Raw genomic sequence first — 25,222 nt, 5'->3', positions numbered from 1 at the left:
TAATTGTTTTACAATATTATAATTTAATTTTATTATAAAAAAAATATTAACTGAGCCACTTTGACTCATCACATTTCATTTATGTGAGAAAAAGAATTTACTTTATTGAAACATTTTCATAGTCTAATGCGCTGTACTATTCTACTTTGTTTATTTATTTATGTCTTAGAATGGATGCAAAAATCTGGACTGACCCAGAGGGTCATTTTTGTTTTACACCGTTAGCAATAAATCAACAAGAGATCTATGTTGGATGTAAATTAGCGCGGTCTTTCATCTTCCCGGCTTACTGTGGTGCTGACCAAGATCCCGATTTCCTGACTTGTACTTCTCTGTTGATGCTGTCCAAGGTCCTGATTTATGCCAGCTCCCAGCGTCACTGCCTTCGACTGAATCACAGCCCCAACCTACCGGAGGTGCAGGCCATGAGTGCTATTTATCTGCCTATTTGTGGAGTCTGGACATTATTATACTTGAATTAGTTGTCCAGACTTGACGTGCATACGTGCTGAAGATGTTTAGATGCTCATTCATCACTAGGGGAGCCTCTGATGGGCCTCAGATTTGCTCTGCAGCAGCACAGCGACCCCAAACACACAGAGGAGTTATAATGAAAATCTTCAAAGAGCAACGAGCACAGCAGCAGATGGTTTGTGCTTATTGATCTATGTATTTACTGATGTATCATGTTTTAAGTATATGGACCTGCAGTGTATACAGTATAGGTACCCAGATTTAAGATGTGCATTAGCAGAAAACAGGATCCACTTTAACCCTGTTTTGACTATGTTTTGGTTATAATTTAATCACTTGTTTCTTACCTGTGTAGCTGTTATGGCCTCCTCTGTCCTGCTCTTACTTTTTTCTTCCCTGTTCTCTGGAGCTCTCTGGCAGACACACTCTCACCAGGAGTGGGTGAGAGTGGGCCAGCCAGACTTTCTGATTGGTGTAAGGTGAAAGGAAAAACGGGAGATCTTTAAACCTGGCGCTGCTCCTCCTGTTCAAGCCACAGTATCTTCTGGTTTTCTAATTTGTTACTTCTGCCCTGCACTTCATTATATTCTCCAATTTCTCCTTTCACCTTAAACCAATCAGAAAGTCTGGCCGGCCCACTCTCACCCACTCCTGTTGGATTGTTCTCTGATTTCCAGTTTCCCAGTTACACCATGAGGAAACGAGGAAAGACTGAGAGACTATTTAGTTTCTGCTATGTCCCTCACGTTGGGAAACATGTCCCAAATCTTCTGGAAACCACCTTCTGCCCAAAATTTAAAGTCTTCTCTTGTCTAAGTAGCAAATGCTCTCAGACATGCTTGTTTAAAACTGATCAACTCTCACCCCCACTATCCTATCCACTCACAGTTCCTGCTTATTTCATATTAACTAATAAATAAAGCTAAAAATTTCTGAAAGCATCCCAACTTTGATAACTAAAACCTTGCTGTATAATAAAATAGCCATCTGTTAAACACAATGAGTTACTATAGCCACTGTTGGGAAGGTTACTTTTAAAATGTATTCCACTACAGATTACAGAATACATGCCCCAAAATGTATTCTGTAACGTATTCCGTTACGTTACTCAATGAGAGTAACGTATTCTGAATACTTTGGATTACTTAATATATTATCATGCTGTTTACAACTACATGAATGTACTATTGCTGTGATTTATTACTGTTACTGAAGGTCCGCGGCTCCGAACCGTAGTAAAGGGACCTCTGGCTAATACGGTGGGTTCTGTGTCGGGCTTGTAGACGAAATATAGCTTTACTTTGTTGTCTGGGTCAACTTTGCTAGCGAGAGACAGAGAGAGGCGTTGAAAGGCTGCTCCAACGGAACTTATTGTTTTTGGAGGAAAACACGAACACGGTGTAACAGTCGAGTCTTAATAGCTTACTTACAACTGGGCTCGTCAGGCTCTCTTCTTGGCTGCAGTGGTTATTATTATATTTACATGCTTCCAGCTCCCGTTTCTGCTCCATGATAACTCCTACTTTTCCTTTCTCTCCCTCCCTCGCTCACAGACACATAACGTGTATGGCAGTCCATTCTCCCTGCAGCACGGACTACACTGCCTATGATGCTACATTCTTTAGAGCTATACCTGTAGCATTCTGCCTATTAGCTTAGCACAACAACAACAAAAAGGCCTCTCTCACCCAGGAAACACGCAGAGAGAGAGCGTCACCCTGTAACCATGGCAACCGTAACGCTGCCACCTGGAACAACAGGACGTAGCTGTCAAACAAAACCCAAACAGGCCTGACCCGCCACAATATGAAACAGGGAAGTACCACCGTGTAATCCATTTATTTCAACAAAGTAACTGTATTCTAAATACCACCTTTTTAAACGGTAACTGTAACGGAATACAGTTACTCATATTTTGTATTTTAAATACGTAACGGCGGTACATGTATTCCGTTACTCCCCAACACTGACTATACCAAACGTATGATATTTATCTTTTAGCTTGTTGGGAAGACGACTTTAAGTTATCGTGGAAACCAGATTAAAATCTAAAAATTTCCTTACATGTTATAAACTCAATACTAACTTAATCTTAAAGAAATACTGAGATAAATAAAAAATGAGATTAAAAACACTTTTCAGCTCAAGAAATATAACTTTGCTTTGATGGGAAAAGATGTTTTGGATGTTTGCTTTTGCCTGCAGCTCTCACTCGGTTTATTGCTGTTATAATATTGTACCGACTTCCTGAAAGCTGATACTGAAAGCTGTTTACAAGCAGACTAAAAGCTGATCATTAATAATGACTGACACGGCAGGCGATCTTTTTTCCTATAAATGTGTTTTTATTTCTCCCAAATGTTTCACAGTCAACAGGATACCAAATGAAACCGTTTCAAACGAGCTTCAAAATAAAAAAAAAAGTACAAACAACACGAAGCACAGAGGAAACACAAAGAAAACATGGCGGAAGTTCATGTGCATAATGTAGTGGCTCAGTGTGAAAAGATTTAGGAGAATGAAAAATTAAATTAATATGTTAAAGGACGAAATATAAAACTGCAAAGCAGCTGGGGAGGTTTGTCTTTCAAAATAAAAGCACCTGGCCATTTTATTTTTAAAACATGTTTCAGGAAATGTTAAGGTTAGACTTCAGATCTTCAGATGTTGGCCTGAATAGTGAGGTTATAAAAATATTTAGTGAAGTTTTCAACTTTTATCCACAACATTAACTCTTCAAAGACGCTGATCTTTCCTGCCACTCTGACTTTTTTAACACTCAGATTTATGTTTCTTTGCTTGAATTTAAATACTTTTTTTTTTATTGGAAAATGTCCCATTGAGTCTCAGAAACGTATTCTTTATTTCTAATTTTGTTCAAGTCTTTTCAAACAGTGCAGACGGTTAATCCAACAACAGCCGACATGCTTTTAACACAGAGGAGCTGAGGGCTCTGTTAGCCAGAGGTGTGGTATGAAAGGAAAACAGAGCAGTTGTTATGTGCAGTGTGCTTCTCCTCTAACATTGGTTGGTAATAAATATATATCTAAAAATGAATTTGTTTCTTGGAAATCCACTGAATGGGACTTTTGTTGTGGCTAATCACTTCAAGGGATCTGTACTGACTACAGTATAATGGACACTGAGCATGTGCAGTGTGTTTCTCCTCAAAACGTTGGCTGGCGTCTGAGAAAAATCCTGCTGCTATGAACGCTCTGCCAATGTATATATCACAGGAAAGCAAATTATTTTCTTTGACGTTTTACTGAATGTGACTTTTGTTGTGGTTAACCACTTCCAAGAATCTGTATTTAGTAGAAGATAACAGATGTTTTTGATATTAACTTTCAATCTTGTGCTTTGATTTAAAAAAAAAGAAAAGAATAATGGCCTGATTGTAACTGATGGCTCCCTTCAGTCTAGTAAGACCAGAATGCTCTTCCCCACAAAAGCTAATGACAGCACGACGCTGTAGAAAAACAACTCTCTGAGTTCACAGAGGCTGGAGAGACGTTTACACAAAGGTGCAAACCCTGATGTACGGAAAAGAAAAAATATATTCTGCAAGCGTAAGACTGACTCACACAGGACTCTTTATCTCACGCAGTCTTAAAAAGGTTGCGACAAAAGCGTCAAAAATGAGAGATTATCCAGCTAATTAAGCATATCTGCCTCAGAAGAAGAAATACTGATAACGTTTTCTCACCTGCTGCACAAAATCACATTTATCACCGAGAGTTGATCTTGAAAGCTGAAACAAAACGGTAAATAACACTGATAAAAGGCATTAACACTGATAACAGAATGATTTATTATTACTTAAACTTACTGGGAGGTCACACACCTGAAACTATCTCAACACTCAATGTGATAACCTCGATTACGCCGACATGATTTTCTAATTTTGTCCTTTTGTTCAACAAACTCAATGAAAAGACCAAAACCAACAATCAGCTGATGCTAAACATGAAGAGGCCGCCCAGTGCGACTGCGCAGCTCAGTTATTTGTTTTGAATCAGGGGTCACAGATACACTTTCCACCTCTTCTGCACAAAATCAGCAAAGAAGTCCGAAGATGATTTTCCCACGGAGGCTGAAAGTGTGTTTTTGATCGCAGGTCAAACACTGAGCTTGTTTGATTGAATGTAGGAGCAGCGTTTGGTTTAACCTCGGTGTAACAGCAGCTGAATCCTTCACAGTAAAGAAAATCCTTGTATGTAATGAAATAAAAAGTGTTAGAAGTGCGTTTGTTTCACTTTGAGTTAAAAACAAAGATTTTGGGAGACTCGTTTTGATCAAACCGGCTTACGTGGCGTCACACGAAACAGTAAACCATGGCACATTAATTTGGTCATGACATCATCTTTCCTTCTGTCTACATTCGCTGCTCTTCTTCTGTCCTATTAACCGATTCAGACCTCCACCCTCCTCTGACCTTCCTCATCTGCTCTCCTTCATTTCACATTTTTTTCTATTTTTTTTGTTTGTTTTTGGTTATTAACTTTTCCCCTCCATTTATCATTTTTTCTTGCTTTCACTCAGGCATCTTCCTCCACCTCCTCCTCAAACTCCCCCTCCTCCTCGGCGGTGGCGTCCTGGTACTGCTGGTACTCTGACACCAGGTCGTTCATGTTGCTCTCTGCCTCGGTGAACTCCATCTCGTCCATGCCCTCGCCGGTGTACCAGTGGAGGAAGGCCTTGCGGCGGAACATGGCCGTGAACTGCTCGGAGATGCGCTTGAACAGCTCCTGAATGGCCGTGCTGTTGCCGATGAAGGTCACGGCCATCTTGAGGCCTCGCGGCGGGATGTCGCAGACAGCCGTCTTGACGTTGTTGGGGATCCACTCCACGAAGTAGCTGCTGTTCTTGTTTTGGACGTTCAGCATCTGCTCATCCACCTCCTTCATGGACATGCGCCCACGGAACACGGCGGCCACCGTCAGGTAGCGTCCGTGGCGAGGGTCGCAAGCCGCCATCATGTTTTTGGCGTCGAACACCTGCTGGGTGAGCTCCGGCACGGTGAGGGCGCGGTACTGCTGGCTCCCTCGGCTGGTGAGAGGGGCGAAGCCGGGCATGAAGAAGTGGAGACGAGGGAAGGGCACCATGTTGACGGCCAGCTTCCTCAAATCGGCGTTCAGCTGCCCGGGGAAACGCAGACAGGTGGTCACGCCGCTCATGGTGGCCGAAACCAGGTGGTTCAGGTCGCCGTAGGTGGGCGTAGTGAGCTTGAGGGTGCGGAAGCAAATGTCATAAAGAGCTTCGTTGTCAATGCAGTAGGTCTCATCGGTGTTTTCTACCAGCTGGTGAACGGACAGCGTGGCGTTGTAGGGCTCCACCACCGTGTCTGATACCTGAAGACAGAGCGAGAGGAAACATGGCTGATGCAGAAATAACATAAACATTTATTATAAACAAACAGGCGATTTATTGTGCAGTAGATTTATTTCCCATAGTTCAAAGTGCTGAACACAGATATATGGGCGCTGATATATGCCGACCTGTCACTGATACTCAGTTTATCTTCATTTCTGACCGTTGTTGGGATATAATTTACAAAATGGGCATTAAATTATTTTCAATATGACTTAAAACTAGCAGCTGAAAACACAAAGTCATCAAGAAAGTGTTTACTGAGGTGCTGAGGTCTTACAGACTTTGCCTCGTGCTGATTATTAGAGCGAACACAGATTTACAGCTTCACTTTTCTGATCTTTAACACGACTTCTAAAACTAAAACTACCATAAGTAAGCACTGAAAGGTCATTTTTAAAAAGTGCATCCTGTGGGGCAATGCTCTACCTTAGGGGAGGGCACCACACTGAAGGTGTTCATGATGCGGTCGGGGTACTCCTCTCTGATCTTGCTGATGAGTAGTGTTCCCATGCCGGAGCCGGTGCCTCCTCCCAGAGAGTGCGTGAGCTGAAAACCCTGCAGGCACTCGCAGCTCTCGGCCTCTTTCCTCACCACGTCCAGGACTGAATCCACCAGCTCGGCCCCCTCCGTGTAGTGACCTTTAGCCCAGTTGTTTCCTGCCCCACTTTGACCTGGGAAACAAAAGTGAAGCTGATTAAACTGTTTCAGTTTTTAGTCAAACTGTTTAAGAAAACATTTTTCCCAGTGTTTGCGAAAGGAAAGAGCAACAAAGGAAAGTCAGCCTGGCTTTGAAGCATCGTACTGAGTCAGAATCAGTCAGCTCAGGTCCCAGAGGGTTTCATGCTGGGATTTTATGACAGGAGTGTTTGAGAGAGCTTGTTTGTGCCATGTAGGACAGTCTGTTGAGCTAAATTTGATCGATGGACTCGATGTGACTTTAGCCACAAAACAGAGCAGCACAGATACTCATCAGGAGTCCAAACCCTGACAGCTGCAGAACATCTGATACTTTTTAACTTTATTGCTGTTTTCACACATGCACCACAGGCTTGAACTTTTCTAGAGATGACCTGAAAGAGGCGCATGTGATAATGCAAATGTCCAGTGCTGGTTTTTAACCGCCCAGCTCCCCACTCTACATGTCCAAGTGATTCTGGATTGGGATGATGTGCCCAGAGCAGCTTATTGTTCACAGTTAGTGAGTGGGAGTCAAATGTGCTGCCTCCTGCCCACTCTATCCAGGCAGCTCCTTCACTTTAATAACACAGTCAGTGATGTGAGTGCATGTGGAGCAGACCAGTACCTGCTGCGTGCTACATGTGAGGAAAAAACAGTGGAAAATCTGACCTGATTGTCCCAAAACTGACCAAAGTTCATGTGTAAACAGTTCATGTGTTCAGCAAGTGCAGCCCATCCTGTTCAGTAGGTGGTGTTCTTACCAAAGACAAAGTTGTCGGGTCTGAAGATTTGCCCAAAGGGTCCAGAACGGACTGAGTCCATGGTTCCTGGCTCCAGGTCAACTAGGATGGCCCTGGGCACGTACTTCCCACCTGCATATATTAAAATAGACACAAAGAGAGATGAAATAAAAGATTAACAAAAGGATCTAAACCTGCAGGAGCTGCAAGTGTAAAAAGAAAGAAAGCTGAACGATGATTGCAGTATCTCATGTAGCCAGTAGATGGAGACATTTACTGCAAAGTTACAGGACGTCTAGACTCAACACACTGAGGCTAAACTGCATATTTAACAGACCGTTTACTCCTGTGAGCTTTCGGCGAAGCTTATCCAGCTCATTTTCATTCATTAAAAAAAGCCCATTTTATTTAGTTTCTTAGCTCCTGAGTAAACTTGTGATTTTTCAGCTTTACTTTAGGCTGCTTTAGGCTGTCAGGTTAAATTAGGTTTATGCAACAACTGAAGGCAGAAGTGTCAAACTCGTTTTAGTTCACGGGCCGCAAACAGTCGAGTTTGATCTCAAGAGGGCGGACAAGTTAAACCTCTGCATAACAAGTTATATTTACAACAAACAGCCCTCAGAGGTTTTCGGGGTTCAAGAGATTTATTGTTGTTCAGAAAGGAGACAAGAAGCACAAGAGGGAATAAAACTATGTTATGAGATGAGACAGCACTACAGCAAGCAAACAACTAACAACAATCTAAACTAGGAAAACAAAAAACAAGCAAGGATGTGAAAAACTAATTTAATTTGTTTAATTTAATGAATGATTCATGCAGAAAACAGGTTACGACACCCTCGGATGTCTTTAAAAGGTTTAATTTTTCCACATTCTTTCGGTCTGCTGTCATTATATGTTGTTACGACCCTAGCAGGACCTGCTTTGCCTTGTTGAGTGGCAGCTTGTGAGCTGTGTGTAAGGTGGTTGATTGCTCCTGCTCTGCGGAGAGGACTGTGTGTGTGTTTTGGTGAATAACTCTCTTTAACTGACTTGTCAGTTTATTGACCAACACCTGAATTATATTTTCTTTCTTTAAAAGGTGATATCGGCTTGTTCGTCTCTTTTAGCTTAGTTAGAAGTTGAAACATTAATAAAACCCTTTAATTTAACAGTTTTGCTTCCTTGTCTCCTTTTTCAACCTGGACACCTGTTGTTACTTTTTAGGACCTTTTTAGGAGAGTGTAACATGTTCAATATAATTTTTAGACCAAAGTAAAAGGCACACGTTAAGTTTTCCGAACCAAACAGAAACAGTAGTTTATGTTTTTATGTTTTGAACAACTCGTCTGGTTCCAGAAATACTTTTAACTTTCTCTAGTTTTTTTACTGGTAGTAGTAAGCCAATGCTGGCATCACCACGCCATAAAAATGTATGCTACTGAAACTAAATGAGTAATTACTGACTTCACTGCGATGTTTAAAGCCATCCAGAGCAGTGGGATGAAGCCTTTGGCAGGCTCCTTCTGGCTCCTGGGCTACATTTGAGGCTCTGACTTGGAATAATTAAGGCTAACATAGTCCACCATAAACTACCTTTGTCTAATGCACGCTTGTTTAGTGTTTCTGGCATTTTAAGGCAACATGCCCCCCTAATAAATGTCATCATGAGAACAGGTGAAGATAACACATCCTCACCTGTAACAATGTGAAACCAGCGAACAAAAAATTAGTGCTTCACTGCTTTATTTTTATCTGCATCTTCTGCTTCTCTGCTGCAGTGAGCCGGTGTCTCCACAGGGAGGAGATGTCTTCTTTCATTTGATCAAACACAGACCTCGCTGTAGTCGGGATGAACTCACCTGTGGCTTCATTGTAGTACACGCTGATCCTGTCCAGCTGCAGGTCGCTGTCTCCGTGGTAGGTGCCTGTCGGGTCGATGCCGTGCTCGTCGCTGATCACCTCCCAGAACTAAATAAAGGTGGACAAGCTGTTATTGCAAGAACTAATACAGAAAGCATCCACATGTCAGTGTTTTATACATTTAATGAGCTTAATGATGTGAAGCGAGCACAACACTAAGCACTTTTTTTTACCCCTGAGCCATCCATGTGCCATCATAGCTAAAGAGCTAACAGAGTACTCAATAAGGTTTTTCATGCAAAGTTAGGAAACATCTCACAAAGAGGTGTCTTTGTGGTGTTATTTAGGACATAACTGCAAACAAATTTAGAAGAAAAACAAAAGTCTTCTGACCTCTGTGCTTCCCAAAGACTCGCTGACATATGATCACACTTAGCACTCACAAGATCACCTAAAAACAGCGACGTGTTCTGTAAGACCGCAGGAAGGATTTCCTGCGACAAACAGTCACCTCGTGGTTCCCTTCCAACCATTAAACTAATTTTGGCTGAACATGCCGTGGAGCTCTTAGACTAGACATAAATACTTTTAATAATGTCTCAATATCAGTGGCAGTATTGATTCTCACTTATAGCTCAGATTTCTTATTGAGTCCCTCAGTAAATCTCCTACACAGACGATGTCAGGCTACAGAGTTTTTTCAGCTTAAGGCTCTGAGTGTGAACACAGTGTAGAAACAGTAAAAAAGATGCCTGCATGTGACTCAAGTTTGCAAACGTTGCAAATCACATGGAAGGGTGGAGGAGACAATCTGATAACAGTGCAAACAGCTCTCTTTTGATTTCAAGGAAACTCCCTGTAAAAACATGTTTTGCAAACTACCCCAACAGTGTAAGTGGTTAAGAAAATAGATGGATATGATGACAAACTCTGGGTCTGCCACAGCTGGTCTGACTGTAACAAAATACACTCGGTCCTTTTATGTCTCATGCCAGTAAATAATCAAAGGTAAGTCTTGTGGATATATTTGGTTTCTGCTCTGAGTGAAACTTCCTGGAAGAAGCACAAGCCGAAGCAGTTTCAAAGCTTTGACACCTGGACAGGAAAACAGGAGGAAGTACAGGAGGCTGATGAGAAACGAGCATAAAAGAAGCAAACAAGAGCGAGCACACACGGCAGCTCGGAATTATTTTAATCACGCAGTCACGTGATGGATACATAATCTGTCATTTAGATTAAAAATGCTGAGAAATTCACAACTTCCGATACAGTTCAGTGAGTTTAATGATAGAAAACTGAGAAAAAGGCAACGAATATTTATATCTGAAAGCTAGAGCTAACATGTTAGCTTAAAAAAGATAAACTGATACCAGATAATGTTCTTTTTATGAGCTGTTTTTACCCTGGAGTTTAAATTTTTGCGGCTATTTAAAAGGCTAACAGCACATTAATCTGGCTGAATGAAAATATTTTAATGTGTTTTTTAGAAAAGAAAGAAATCTGTCTTTTATTGGATGAAGCCTTCACTGGATCTGCTTGAGAGACAGAAATTTAAACTTATAAATTATAGTGTCATGTGGGAATAAATGTGTCTCTTTAAAATTGAAAACTGGACAGTCTTATCTTCAGCTCTACTCTGTAGTTCAGCTATGAGTTGAGTTTAGAAAGGAAAGGCAGGGAGGATGTCATGTAATTACCCCCACCTGGATTTTTCCAGCTGGTTCAGTGAATCACACACAGACTCATAAAAAGTTGCCCACAGCTTAAAGTAGTAAAACTTTTTGTTCTATTCGCTGTCAGAGGGTCAGGACTCTCTCAGAGGATTTTGTTGAAACATCAACAGCAAACTGAGCTGAGACAGACTGTCACACCAGCTCAGTCAAGTGACCCTAATCTGTGAGAGTGTGTGTGTGTGTCTAAGGGAAAGAGATAAGCAGGGGAAAGGTTGGTTTGTCCAAGGCAAAAACTTAAACTTCAGGATTTCTGAAACTGCAAACCGCATGTGAGCTGGCAGGTTTTGAAGTCCGTGTATGAAAACCTAAGCCTCCGTTCAGTCGTATCTATGAGAAGTTATCCAGAAACGTGGGAAAGCTCAGCAGATTTGGGTTGGATTGGGTAAGCGGGTGAATTCAGGCACAGTTAATCCATTGTGAAATGACCTCAGCCTCACTAAGTCCGCTGTAAATACACTTGTCTTCACCGATCAGGACCTTTGAGTAGCAGAGACTAAGTCAGCCCATATGCTGCTGCCCCACCCGCTGTTGTGCTGAGCTGTACGAGGGCAGAACAGGCCAAATGTACGAATAAAATTCAAGTTATATATAGAATCACATTCTTAAAATCACATGACCTGGTGGCTGTTATGCCGCTACATAGCACGCAATGTTTAAGCTGTTTTATGACATCTAAAGTAGTTCTTCTATAAGTGATTTTTATTTAATTGTAGAGTTTACTGAAAATCTAGTCGATAAAACTGTGACTGTATGGCTGCATGTACAATATTTTAAAGCTTTACCTTGTGTATTATCTTCTTAATTAACTAATCAGTCAATAAAATCTCCAAAAAAGTAAAAAATATCCGTAATTTCTAAGGAAAGCAAGGGTTGCATGCTTGTTTTTAAAGAAAATGTCTCCTTTATATAGCTGAAACAATTCATTGCTGAATTAATTTACTGGGACACTTCCATAAAGGAGGCAGAATAACCTTACAAATTAAATTATACTGTGGTTGCAGCTTGAAATATTAATGCAGAGTTAAAGCATGCTGTTAAAGTCTGAGTGTTTTTAGTTAATGCTAAAAGGAGAATAATGGAGTTTATTCTTCTCCTTGGACCGGCATTTATAAAGGTTCTTCTGATCAAAGAGCATCCAGGACAAATCTCGAAGCATTTGTCTTTTCTTTTTCTTTTAATCCATCTGAAGAAAAACTGAGATATGTTCTGAAACCGTGGCCTAAAAATCATGTTTTGAACTGTGGTTTGTTGGGATTTTTACAACCGTATTTCACTGGATTCATTTTGCATCCCTTGACTGATCCACTAAGTGCTGCAGCTCGAGGTAAGTAGCTATAGATTTCCAAGAAACTGTTCCAACAAAATGCAGATAAATAGAGAACCCTTACTATTACCCACGGGTAAACAGGGATGGGGACTGCTGGTTTGGGGGGCCTGGGGCGTGCGCATGTGTCACACTGCCTGGAAAAGGCAGCCATTTAAATGACCTCATCTGTGCATTCAGCGTAGACACTGAACCACTTGTTATCTTCCTCCCCCTTCACCCTCCTCCTGCTGCGTTCCTCTCCTCTGCCTCAGCGAATTTCTCCTTTCTTTTCACCCTTTTCTCTTGTTTTTTTTCTTTCTCCTCGATGACAAAGACTCGAGCTCAACAGGCAGCCAAGGCAGCAGCTGGCCCTGTGAGTCGGCTCCGGTCTGGCCAGCTTCATTAATCACAGCTCAATGACTAGAGTCACTGTTTTGCCTGCAGTTACAAATCTGCAAATGTTACTGTATTCATGTGCAGAGAAAGCATGAAAGACTACTGCTAGACAGAGGTCTTATTATATTGCTGTAATTAATATGCCATGTATTACATTCTTTTGTTAGATCCTACAGCTTCATAATACTTCATTAAAAATTATCATATGTAATAGCAAAGTTATCTATACTTCACTTTTATGTCCCAACACTGATTTATTGTTTCTGCCTAAGAGTGCTTCAATCTATTAATAAAAGGATTAGTTCAGCTCTGTCAAACTTTTACCTAGAAAAAAAATCCAAGACTCATGTAACATATGATAAAAACACAAAATATGCACATTCCCCTTTAGATTAAAGTAGGTTACAAAGAGGTTAGCTAAAGTATAAAAGAATACTGTAACCTTTAAATGGTCAGGGGGGGAAAGTGGGGGGAAACAATGGAACTCTCAATTGTTCTGGGTCCAGTTAAAGGTTTGTACATTTAAAAAAAAAAAAAAAAAAAAAAAATCCTCTTAGTAAGTTAGAGGAATTAATCAGTTTATTTCTATGTAATTTCATAATTTAATACAGAGTAAGTATGTATTGAAACTGTACAAAAAGAGCAGTAATTTAAATGATCTAAAAATGAAAAACTTGGAACGAAAACTTTATTAAACTGGTAAATAAATAAATAACCTCAAAAAAAGAAGAGAAAAGTTATTTTTTTCATCACTAGCTTTTCTTACCTTAGCACCAATCTGGTTCCCGCACTGGCCGGCCTGGATGTGCACGATTTCCCTCATGATGGATGGACAGTTGGTGATGGAGCAGAGAGCGGTGGAAGTAAGTGAAGGCTGCTGACCTACTGACTGTGCAGAGTGTGTGGCAGCGCTGAGTCCAGCTGGCTCCGGGGGGTGGGGCATAGCTTAGTCCAGGCTAATGATTGGTTATTCTGTCTGCGGCTTTGGAGCCGATTGGCTGAAGATTGAGCTTTTTTTCCAAAAGGGGTTTCCTTCCCTCTGAGGCAAGGACCGGAAGAGGAGAAGGAGTGCCGGGTGTTGTCATCACTGCCTCGTTGGAGCTCCAAACAAAAGCTGGAAAGTAACGAAGTAGTGGATTTCAGATGCTTTACTCGAGTATTTCCTTTTTCTGCTCCTCTACGTTTTCAGAAGAAAATATTTAATCAGAACGTTAATGTGAATTTTAAAGCCTATATATGAAGAGTAAAAAGTTACACCTTCTACACCATAATCAGCAGCATCCATCATCCAGTTAGCATAAAGGAGATAATGGACTCACATTTTACCCTTAAATGTAAGGTCCTGACGTTTTTAATAGTATGAACACAAATATATACACTCACCAGCCACTTTGATAGGTACACCTGTTCAACTGCTTATAGCAAATATCTAATTAGTCAACCACAACAGCAACTGAGTGCATTTAGGTATATAAACATGATCAAGACAATCTGCTGATGTTCCAGTGAGCAGCAGCTCTCTAGGGGAGAGTGTCTTGATTTCAGAGATCAGAGGAGAATGGCCAGACTGCTTCAAGCTGGGCAGGCAATGGTATCTTAACTAATCAGGGTATGCAGAAGAGCATCTCTGAATGTAACAACCCATCAAACTGAAGCAGATGGGCTACGGCAGCAGAAGATCACACTGGGTGCCATCTGTCATCTAAGAACAGGAAACCAAGGATAAAATTTGCACAGGCTCACCAAATTTGGACATTAAAAGATTGGGAAACTGTTGTCTGGTCTGATGAGTGTTGATTTCTGCTGTGGCATTCAGGTGGAATTTGAGAACATGACAATGAATTCACTGTACTCAAATCTCCTCTACAGTAACTGGATCGTAATCCAATAGAGCATCACGTTTAGTAATATATATTTTATTATGATACATAGATATAGTTGTTAGAATAATTCAGTAGTCTGTGTTTTGAAAGGAAGATTTAATGTTAAAGTGTTATACTTTTCCAGCAATGATTGAGGAGTCACACATGTGCTGCTACTGTTAGACTATATTTTAAACTATATTTCTTTGACAGTGCAATTTTCTTAAATGTACTTTTGAATAATTTGGAGTCATACGCAAGAACGACATTATACCAAAACTAGTCGGTGTAAAACATTTAACTAAATTAAATTTAAAAAAAAAGAAACCTTAAAGAACTGTCTGCAAGAAAATAAAAGGATACAAGAAAATGACTTTAGCTTTTTGTCATTTGAAGAGGCATTTTAAAATATTTTTTAATTAATAATAATTTAAAAAATAATTTAAAAAAATGATAATAATAATTATACATTCCCATCTCGCACCTTTTAGCTAGATTGAAACAAGCAAATCCACCATGAAAATGAATTAAAATCAGAAGTGAGAGATATACAAGATAATAATAGTGTTTAATAATAAAATTCAAAGTTGTAGAAAATTGAACTATTAACTGTACTTTAATAAATGTATTTAGTTGCTTTCCACCTGCTTCATGGATAAAGTGTTTTTACCCGCCCAGTAACGGTGATGATGATTGAGGACAGTCCTGAAAAATGACGTTTCCCCACCTCGCCACTAGATGGCGGAAGCACAAAGTTCTCTGAATGGGCGTGCTCTATTGGAGCCACTGAGCTGCAGCCTTATTATTCACTAACCGCATCATTTCGTATCCAACGAGAGAAAACGTCACCCGGGATGAAAACTCATTAATCTGAACGGCCAATTATTCATCGCTTTTCACTCTACTCCACCTAAACCACGTCGTTTGTACACTAACCGGTGAGTGTGTCGCCACATTTTCTCTGTATCCACATTCATCGAGTGTAAACACAGATGTAGCTGAAATTGTTTGAGTTAAGCTAACAGATAAACAGCCTGCACTTCATATTTGTTTTGCTGCACATATTTTAAAATCTTGATCTTGTTTGTGAGCTTCGGGGTTTTGCGTTTGTTGCAGCTTTTCTTGGGCTTTTTACTGCGCAATGTTTGCGCTAATTAGATTTTTTCCGCTGGTCTGCTGCTCATCTGTCTAGCCACCACCATCACATCCACTCCTTTTCTTCTGGGAGCGAGCTGATCATTGTGATTTCTGATGCTTGCTTATTTAGCCTCTGAAAAGAAACTAATAAAATATTTAAAGTGTTTTTAAAATTATATTTCGTATAATAACTCTTCACGATTCCGGCCTTATGCGTTTGTTGATGGATTTTCTAAACAAGTCCTTTATAAAAGTGTTTTTGTTAAACAATTATTCTTTCATTTTTGTTGTTTTCTTTAGTCTGAAGGAGGATCAGCAAACATGTTCTACACCTGTGGTCCCAACGAGGCTATGGTGGTATCAGGTAAAATGATGCCTTGTACTGTTTTGTTGAAATCTAAACAACTTAAGAAACTATAACATCAAACTAATACATAACTGTTGCTTTTCATTAATTAACGCACATGTGATGGCTGTCACATCAAGGCAAACAGAATGTTCCAAAACCTTTAGGTGGTGCCCTAGACTTCTCTAAAGGAGAGAAAAAAAATGCAGATTTTTAATGGGTCTGCAGTTCTGAACACAAACATAAACCAGAACTTGATTTGTGATGGAAGTTTGTTGAATTTGTTTTTATCATGAAGTAGTAAATGTTTAAACTGTCCCTGTGATGCTCAGCGCGGTCTGTGATCTCTCCCAGGCTTCTGCCGTTCTCCACCTCTCATGATAGCCGGAGGCCGAGTGTTCATCATCCCCTGCGTTCAGCAGATACAGAGGTAAACAAACCACAAAGTTTATTTATGTTCTCCTGTATCCCATTAGTTTACCCCTGATGTTTCTGCAAACACTGTTGACATTTGGCCGATATATTTTAAGTGACAAATTGAATAACATGATGAGAAGGCAAACAGCACTTCAGCAGCAAAAATGGATAAAAAAGGGGGGAAAAGATTAACAAATTCATTTCTTTTGGGGACACATTTAAAGCACAGAGCATATACATCTGTGTCATTAGTAATAAATATGTGTAAAGCATCCAGCTGCTGTTCATAAACTGTTACTTTTTAAGTCCTTTCTCTCCGTCTTCCTGTTAAATTTAAGACATTAGCTTCCACACAGGCCACATTTGGGTCTAGTACCAACATTTAAAAAAAGAAAAATCCCTTTTACTATATACACTGTGTTTGCAACTCAGTGTAACAAAAGCAAGGAGGAAATTGCTACACCTAATGTACCATTAGAGTAATGAAAATGAATCAATAATCATATTTTCCATTATATCTCTCACGTGGCCTCTCTCCAGGATTTCCCTGAACACTCTGACTCTGAATGTGAAGAGCGATAAAGTCTACACCCGCCACGGAGTGCCCATCTCTGTCACCGGGATCGCCCAGGTCAGTGTGCACCACTGGAGATGAATCAGGTGCTGCCGCTGGCAAAACAGGGGAGGCCTTTCTCAGAAGGACAGGTGTAAACTAGAAGATTAACATTTAGCAGATAAGATTCATTTTGTGTGGTGTATAAAGTTACTCGTAGCAACCAGAATGTTTTTTCCTACTTGCTTTTTGTTTACAGTAAACTTTGTTGCTGCTTTATTGTTTATTTATTTTTGCATGTTATTGTATCTGTTGATTAATTAAAGCAGGCCAATGTAAATATTAGGGTCGGGTACACTGACAGTGCCATTTAGTTGCACGTGAAACCCAGCTCCTGATTTGCTATTTTTCACTGTGCATCGAGGAAATGAACCCAATATTTATGTCAGTGTTTGTCTAAATAATAAACAAGCAGCTGTTTCCTACAGATGAAGATCCAGGGTCAGAATAAACAGATGTTAGCTGCAGCCTGCCAGATGTTCATGGGAAAGTCAGAGGCTGAAATTGCTCAGATCGCCTTGGAGACGCTTGAAGGTCATCAGCGAGCCATCATCGCCCATCTGACTGTTGAGGTAAGGAGTTAAAGTAAATAAATGGAGTTTATCATCCAACTGAATTATAGAACAGGTGTTATTAGAACACACCTTCAGTATTCACAACCTCAGTGTGATGAGTACATTTCAAAAAGCGAACTTCTGCATCACAGCGAAGGTGTTTGTGTTACAGGAGATCTACAAGGACCGTAAGAAGTTCTCAGAGCAGGTTTTTAAGGTGGCTTCCTCTGACCTGGTCAACATGGGCATCAGCGTGGTCAGCTACACCCTCAAAGATGTTCATGATGACCAGGTATCTCTTTGCGCTATAAGAATCATATCATAGAGCAGCGGTCCCCAACCCCCGGGCCTCGGACCGGTCCGTGAGTCGTTTGGTACTGGGCCGCGAGAGTTGAGGCTCAGGTGTGAAATGTATAGTTTTCAGGGTTTTTATCAGTTTTCGGCGTTAATTTATTATCGTTTTTATCGTTTACTCGGTTTTCCTGGGTCTTTTTACGTGTGTTATGAATAAATTTTATTTTTTTCTGTACAGGTACTAGTTTTATTTTGTTGTATTTATCCGCAACACCTTAAAGGCCGGTCCATGAAAATATTGTCGGGCATAAACCGGTCCGTGGTGCAAAAAAGGTTGGGGACCGCTGTCATAGATGATCTCAGTACATTTTTGTGGATTCTCGAAATTAAAAATTGAACCAGTAAACGCACATCAGATCTTTTGTCTCCTGCTGGCACACAGGATTACCTGCATTCTCTGGGGAAAGGCCGAACAGCGCAGGTTCAGAAAGATGCTCGCATTGGAGAGGCCGAAAACAAGAGAGATGCTGTGATTAGGGTGAGATCTGTCACTTTGCCACTGTTTTTTTTAAATACTTTATTACTATAAAGCTATTTTTTCACACAGATCTCTCTTTGCAACAGGTGTCAATGGGGCTTGTTGATGTAGTTTGAAGATCTTTCTTTATTTTTAGAAACACTTGGATAAATACTTCTCTTGCTAATAATAGAAACTGCATTTAAATCATCTAGAAGGTTGTTTACAGAGGACTTCACTGTGTGTCTTCGCCTTAGTCTTATTGGCCTCGTCACTGGTGCCATTTGTCTAAACACTGTCTGTATTTTTAGCATCTTCACCCTGTTTATTTTAGACCTCCATTCTTTCTCCATCCCTCTTTGACTCTCTCTGCAGGAAGCTCATGCCATGCAGGAGAAAATATCGGCTCAGTACAAGAATGAGATTGACATGGCGAAAGCTCAAAGGGACTATGAGCTGAAGAAGGCAGCCTATGACATTGAAGTCAACACTAAGAGGGCTGAATCAGAGATGGCCTACCAGCTGCAGGTACACAGGCGTGCACAGGAAGCAGCTCATTTTGCTATTTGATCTCTAAGCTGAATATATATTTTAAATCCAGTGCACAGCATTTCTTTAATTATAACTGCAGGCCAAATGTTTTAAACTTATTAGAAATCAATAACATTTTTACAATTCATGATATTAAATGAAGAATATTATGTGCACAGACATACATGTATGATCTGTTTTCCTCTGGCAGGTAGCGAAGACGAAGCAGTGCATTGAGAGTGAGAAGATGCAGGTGCAGGTGGTTGAGCGGGCGCAGCAGATCATGCTGCAGGAGCAGGAGATCACCCGCAAGGAGAAAGAGCTGGAGGCCAAGGTGAAGAAGCCTGCAGAGGCTGAGCGGTACCGGCTGGAGAAGCTGGCTGAGGCTGAGCGGTGAGTGATGGGTTCATTTTCACCTCCTAAACTGCAGGAACGACAGTAAGCAGACAGGCTGTTAGGTTTTTCGGTGTTTTCTCTGTTTATGTCTGAAGAAGAAACATGAAAAATCCCTCATGTGTGTGTTTTTGTTGTTTGTTTGTAATTTGGCAAGTTTTCATCCGTCCACTTAAATCCTTTTTTTTATGTTAGAATAACATTTGAGCTATCATTTTATATTTTAAGAGCATGGCTGACATGTTTGTACTGGTCAAATCATTTATCTCTCTGCTAACCAGCTGACTGTGTTTCTTTTGTCTGTCCAGTCTTAAGCTGATCATGGAGGCAGAGGCTGAAGCTGAGTCCATAAGAGTGAGTCGAAGCTGTTTCTGGGGAAAAAACAAAACATTTTCCACAAATGTCATCTTGAATTCTCTGGGCAACCTTTCCTATCCCTCCCCAAACCCATTAATTATCTAGCTCAGTGGGGCTCTTTATCTGTCTACCACCTTAATGTATCAAGGATACAATTCCTTGCTTTTAAATACGAGATATTATCTAAAAATCTAATCTTCAGAGTATTCAGTAAATTATTTGGGTGTACATCTACAAAAAAATCTGTCACACTCGTGCAGTATTAATTTGGGGTCTCTGAACTCCAAATTAGAAGAGGATATAAGGAGATGGAAGGCAAAGAGCTAAATCAGTCATGATGATTCATGTTTATAAGAGTATTAATATGTAGCCCAGGTGAGACCTCTTATATGATGCCTATAATTCTGAATCTAGCAATAAAAAAGGGAATGAATGGAATATGGATGAGGGAAAAATCCATAAGATATTAGAGGAGGCATTTCAAACTACCATCGCTTTGTATGAGGTAACATTTGTAAATGTCTTTTGTAATTCACTTTAATTTCTGTAACATTAAGGTACAAGGTGAGATTCAGTGTTTTCTGGTACAATAATCCTCATTTCTTCCTCAGGTTAAAGGTGAGGCTGAAGCATTTGCAGTGGAGGCCAAGGGGCGTGCTGAGGCTGAGCAGATGGTGAAGAAGGCAGAGGCCTTCAAGGAGTACAAGGAGGGTGCCATGGTGGACATGCTGCTGGAGAAACTGCCTTTGGTGAGCGATAACATCGTCATAACAAGCATTTCCTGCTCTTATTTTGAGAATTGCGCTGATAAAAAAAACAGAATTTGAAGCCTGTTAGTCATGAGTGTTGTGTGTGCATTTACTTCTGGATTACATTATTACATTCACTGGTTACAATTTTAACAGTTGTAATGTCATTTGTCCACCAGATGGCAGAAGAGATCAGCAGGCCTCTGTGTGAAGCCAAAAAAGTTACCATGGTATCCAGCGGAGGTGGAGATGTGGGCGTGGCCAAACTGTCAGGAGAGGTGCTGGATATCATGACCCAGCTGCCTGAGGCGTTGGAGAAAATGACTGGTGTAAACATCTCCCAGGTAACTCATTATGTTACACTTACCTGCACTCATGCATCTACAGCTTATAGCTGCTACCGATCAAATTTAATTATTAATAATTAAATTCAGCATTAAACATAACAAAACTTTAAAACATCCACCTTTCTCTAAGTAAGTAAAGTTTATTTATATAGCACCTTTCACAGACATATGTCACAAAGTGCTTTACAAGGTAAAAGCATAATACAGTCATAAAATGCATCATAAAAACCCTGGTCTAATTAAAAGCTTTTTGAAATAAAAATGTCTTTAGCTGCTTTTTGAAGGTCTCCACTGAGTCCAAACCCCGTAGAAATAGGGGAAGTGCATTCCACAGTCTGGGTGCAACAGCTTGGAAAGATCGGTCCCCTCGGGTTTTAAAACAAGTGTGGGGGACCACTAAAAGGTTTTGGTTTGATGACCTCAGGTTACGAGTGGAGGTATGCGTACGAATCAAATCAGCAATGTAGGGGGGGGCTGTCTCTGTAATGCTCTAAAAGTTAAAACTAGAATTTTAAAATGGAACCTGAATCTGATTGGTGACCAGTGCAGCGACTTTAAAACAGGGGTCATATGAGCACCCTTGTTCGAGCGGGTCAGTAGCCTCGCTGCAGAGTTTTGAACAACCTGTAGGCGGGCTAGCCCTTTCATGTTTAGACGAGTAAACGGGCTGTTACAGTAGTCAAGTCTTGTAGAGATAAGAGCATATATTATCATCTCGAGTTCACTTGTTGACACGATGGATCTAAGTTTAGAAATGTTCCTCAATTGAAAAAAGCAGGTTCTTATGATCTGATTTTCTAAGGTTACCCATTCGCCGTTTAATATCGGGTATTGCACTGCCTGGTGCAATAATGAAAGTTTCTGTTTTGGCCGGGTTTAGCTGTAAGCAGTTATTGTTCAACCGTTGTTTAATGTTGGTTAAACAGTCAGTCAGATTGGAGAGCTTATGAGCTTCAGCAGGCATAAAAGAATAATATAGCTGAATATCGTCAGCAAAACGATGATAAGTTACTTCAGGAAACTGCTGTATTATCTGGCTTAAAGGAAGAATGTATATTAAAACAGAATAGGTCCCAGCACAGAGCCCTGAGGAACTCCACACAACAACTCTGTAGATTCTGACATGATCTGGTTTGCAGACACACTGAAGCTCCTTTCAAGATGAAAACCAGTGTAGAACAGAGCCAGACATCCCAACCAGGTCTCTCAGTCTGTTTATCAGGATGGTATGGTTGACTGTATCAAAGGCTGAGGTAATGTCTAACAAGACTAGGCCTGTGTATTCTCTGGAGTCTGCTGACATCATAATATCATATCTCTCCTTTCTGTAGGTGGCCTCTCATACAGGCTGAAGAGAATCAGCCATGCGATGACCAGGCAGTCCTTCCTCCCAGTGTCCAATCAGCTGTCTGGATTCCCTGCATGATTCTCTCATCACGGCGTCATTCTGCTGTGTGGCTGGTTCAGCTGGTTTGTGATGTTTCTCTGTTGTGAAAATAGTCTGATTACAGTTACGAATGTTATTTCATGTTTTGACTTTGTGCTTAGCGGTACTGCGTTCGTTTAGCCTCCATCCATCCTTGTATTACCTTCTGCTTATCCAGTTCAGGGTCACGGGTAACAGGAAGCAGAGGATAATATAATCATATTTCATGTATTCTATGATGGTTTGATGAACTTTCTTACTTTTTGAGTTTTTGTCTTTGTCCCTTTCTGTGTTTATATGTCACACTTTTGTCTGTGTGCCTGTTTACCATTAATAATTCCTTCATAACTCTGTGTGTGTGTGTGTGTCCACACTGCCTTGCTGCCAAACCTTAAGTGCTTCTTAGCATGAGCATGTGCTAAAACATGCGACCAAAACCTTCATTTACTAATCCTACTAATATTGCATATGATCATATAATCACTGACATGCATTTTAACCCATCAGTCTTTTCTCTACATGTATTTCTGAAATAAATTTGGTGTATAAAGGTTCAGGGTGAATATTTCTGATATTATCTGTAAACTTCAGCGTTAATATGTATAGGGTTTTTAAAATGTGTTGTCTTTCTTTTTTTTTACTGTTTTATATTTTATGATGCTTGGTACTTTAACAGTACGATCTATTTGGGCCACTTTATTTCAGGCATATCAGTAAGTTAATTATTCTTTATTTGTAAACTGATGCGCCGGTGAATCGTCTTTTTTTTCCTGTTGAGATATTAGGTTTAGATCAGGTACAGGAAAAAAAAAATGGGATTCTGTTTTTCCCAACCAGGAGCTTCAACTGCCTTAAGTCTGTACCACCCTGCAGTCCACTAATACATGATGTGTACTACAAATCTTAAGTAAAGTGGTTCCCAGTGATAACAGTTATGTAGCAGCTCTCATAAAGGTGGAGCCAGTCAGACTGAATTTAAATGTGTGAAATACAGCTTTGCTTTTCATAGTAGCGATGAGAATATCCCTGTGTATTCATAACACAAAGTATTTGTTAGTATATAACGCTTTGGCGTAATGTGAAACTAAATATTTCGATTGTTAAGTGAGGGCAGCTCGCGCTTCAAGGAAAGGGGTGTTTGCTGCTCTGTTTATTTTTTCTTTACGTTTGCTTGCTGTAGTTTGTGCTTTATATTCTACTGACGGTGTAATACTAGCTCTAAAGTATTACGGTAGTACCTGTAAAGTATCCTGATTTGCCTTTTGTCACCACCCAATCAAACTGTATCCCTCTACCTCACCATTACCCTCTGGGGCTAGTTAGGAAAATATCTTTATGGACATGTTTTAATACATCAGAAGGAATTTAAACACTGAAGATGGATATATGGTTTTGTTTTAACTAAGCAGTTTTGTCTCCAGCTCTAAACACTGTTTGTGACTTCTCTGCACTCCTGATTACAGCACGACCACACGTGCTGTAAGTGTCCTGAGGGTACGTTTTATTTCTTTCATATATGAGTACTACTGTTATTATGCATGCATCAACACCTGTCACTCTTATACTGTAAAGTAATATTGCAAATGCATATGTTTGAAGTCAGGACACAGTAGGCGTGTGCAGCTTCACTGTGGAGTTACCAAAGTAGGAGATTACCCAGCTATAGAAATGGAAGTGTGCTTTCATTACTGGATCAGCACTAAATATGGATATATATGTATGTGTATGTATTTATACAGTTTATATTTGATACAGTATCAGTGTAGAGCACTGTTTGCATCACCACTAACAGCTTGACTAATTCATTATAAATGTATTTTAGGCAGTTTATTAGTTTTCTGTGATGTTTCAGACCCTGTTGTGTTGCATTCGTGATGTTTGACCAAAGTGGATGTTTGCTTTTTATTTTTCTTCCGTGTACTTTAGGAAAATGTCGTTCTGCTCTTCTATACACAAAATCCTTGTCATTTAAATGCAAAAGGGGGAACGACTTCAATCTTTACTGTTTGTGAAAAAAGATTTATTGTAGCTATTAAATGTTCCACTGCTGTCTTTCTTTACTCACCTGTTTTTTTTCTGATTTTAGCTTCTTTTTTCATTTTTTTTTTTTCCCATCTGTGAGGTCTTGAATTGTCACTGCATAATAAACAATTTTCACATGCATAAGGGGATCCCAATAAACGTTTTCATCATCATTTTATAGTCATTGATCTTTCAATAAAATGCTCATGGTGCATGGTGCTTTTCCCAAGAATGAATTGCTGATGTTGCGCCAGCAATTAAACTTGCAACAAACACTAGAGTTCTTTCCTTGCATTATAAATGCTGACAAAAGTAGCTTAGGTCCATTTTATATGATGGACGTAGTTCAGGCTAAATGGGCGATAATAATGATAGTGACGTGGATATTATAAGTACAAGCATTCATTACCTTTTAATAGCCTCACATGTCCGCATAACCTGAGAGCTGTTGTGCAAAATGAGAAAACCATTCAGCTAATTCAGAAATGAAATATACATAGAAACTGATACGACGTCCTCACTGACTGGATAATTAATACACCGGAAGATACTGCATAGACGCTGGCAGGTGTGTCAAGTTAGCTGGTAAAACGCCAAACCAGCACAGGAAGTCTAATTCAAAACTCTCAGAGGAGCAAACATATGGGTAAATGGCTGTTAGTTATTGCACAATTATTAGTTTGTTTTTTTTGTTTTATATTATTTGACTTGTGTATAGAAGATTTTCCTACCGGAACCCTTTTTTTTTGTTGTTTGTTTGTTTGTTTTTTTTACATTATATGGCGTTTGTTTTCAGGTCACTTAAGTTTCATTGAGTTTTCAGAGTGGATTTCGGTCGATTAGATTTAAATTGTATTTGTTTTTTGTATGTTTGGTTTTACTTCAGTTTTATTAGTTTTCGGCATTATTTGTGGTTTGGTATTAATTATTATTATGAAAAATACATAAGTTTCTGAATAAATATTCTTATACAAAACAGCTATTTTTGAAGACAATTGACTCTAAGTCATGTAGCACCAAAACCTCATTAGGCTGTTTTTGATAAAATTATAAATATACATTTTTGCTGGTTTTGTGATTAAACACTATTGTTTTAAATTCGCTTTTTTAATTTA

The 25,222-nt window shown here is 39.9% G+C and overlaps 2 protein-coding genes across 2 annotated transcripts; one reads left to right on the top strand and one right to left on the bottom strand.

Moving 5' to 3' along the window:
- Positions 1–2,805: 2,805 nt before the first annotated feature.
- On the bottom strand, positions 2,806–13,485 carry LOC102780606 (tubulin beta chain-like). Its single transcript, XM_087835355.1, has 5 exons — positions 13,309–13,485; positions 9,107–9,215; positions 7,287–7,397; positions 6,274–6,518; positions 2,806–5,825 (listed from the first exon to the last, which is right to left on the bottom strand). Exons 1-5 carry the CDS (start codon positions 13,483–13,485, stop codon positions 5,013–5,015), a joined length of 1,455 nt encoding a protein of 484 aa, XP_087691481.1. The 3' UTR covers positions 2,806–5,012.
- A 1,672-nt stretch (positions 13,486–15,157) lies between these two features.
- Positions 15,158–24,145, top strand: flot1a (flotillin 1a). Its single transcript, XM_087835119.1, has 13 exons — positions 15,158–15,342; positions 15,842–15,905; positions 16,242–16,317; positions 16,845–16,935; positions 17,346–17,489; positions 17,644–17,763; positions 18,208–18,303; positions 18,658–18,810; positions 19,025–19,206; positions 19,515–19,560; positions 20,175–20,312; positions 20,492–20,656; positions 21,991–24,145. Exons 2-13 carry the CDS (start codon positions 15,863–15,865, stop codon positions 22,009–22,011), a joined length of 1,275 nt encoding a protein of 424 aa, XP_087691245.1. The 5' UTR covers positions 15,158–15,342; positions 15,842–15,862; the 3' UTR covers positions 22,012–24,145.
- Positions 24,146–25,222: the final 1,077 nt, after the last annotated feature.

This window comes from Neolamprologus brichardi, chromosome 22 (genome assembly GCF_056152115.1).
Source record: "Neolamprologus brichardi isolate AB-2024 chromosome 22, ASM5615211v1, whole genome shotgun sequence".
In the NCBI taxonomy this organism is placed as follows: Eukaryota; Metazoa; Chordata; class Actinopteri; order Cichliformes; family Cichlidae; genus Neolamprologus; species Neolamprologus brichardi.
Note: the sequence above shows the minus strand (reverse complement) of the source record. Positions and strands in the feature narration are given on the sequence as shown.

Coding starts and splice junctions, on each gene's coding strand:
- LOC102780606 (XM_087835355.1), bottom strand. CDS start 13,485: ATGCCCCACCCCCCGGAGCCAGCTGGACTCAGCGCTGCCACACACTCT. Junction 9,216..13,308: donor GGAACCAGATTGGTGCTAAG/GTAAGAAAAGCT, acceptor ACCTTTATTTAG/TTCTGGGAGGTGATCAGCGA. Junction 6,519..7,286: donor ACCCGACAACTTTGTCTTTG/GTAAGAACACCA, acceptor TTTGTTTCCCAG/GTCAAAGTGGGGCAGGAAAC.
- flot1a (XM_087835119.1), top strand. CDS start 15,863: ATGTTCTACACCTGTGGTCCCAACGAGGCTATGGTGGTATCAG. Junction 16,318..16,844: donor TGCGTTCAGCAGATACAGAG/GTAAACAAACCA, acceptor GCCTCTCTCCAG/GATTTCCCTGAACACTCTGA. Junction 18,811..19,024: donor AGATGGCCTACCAGCTGCAG/GTACACAGGCGT, acceptor TTCCTCTGGCAG/GTAGCGAAGACGAAGCAGTG.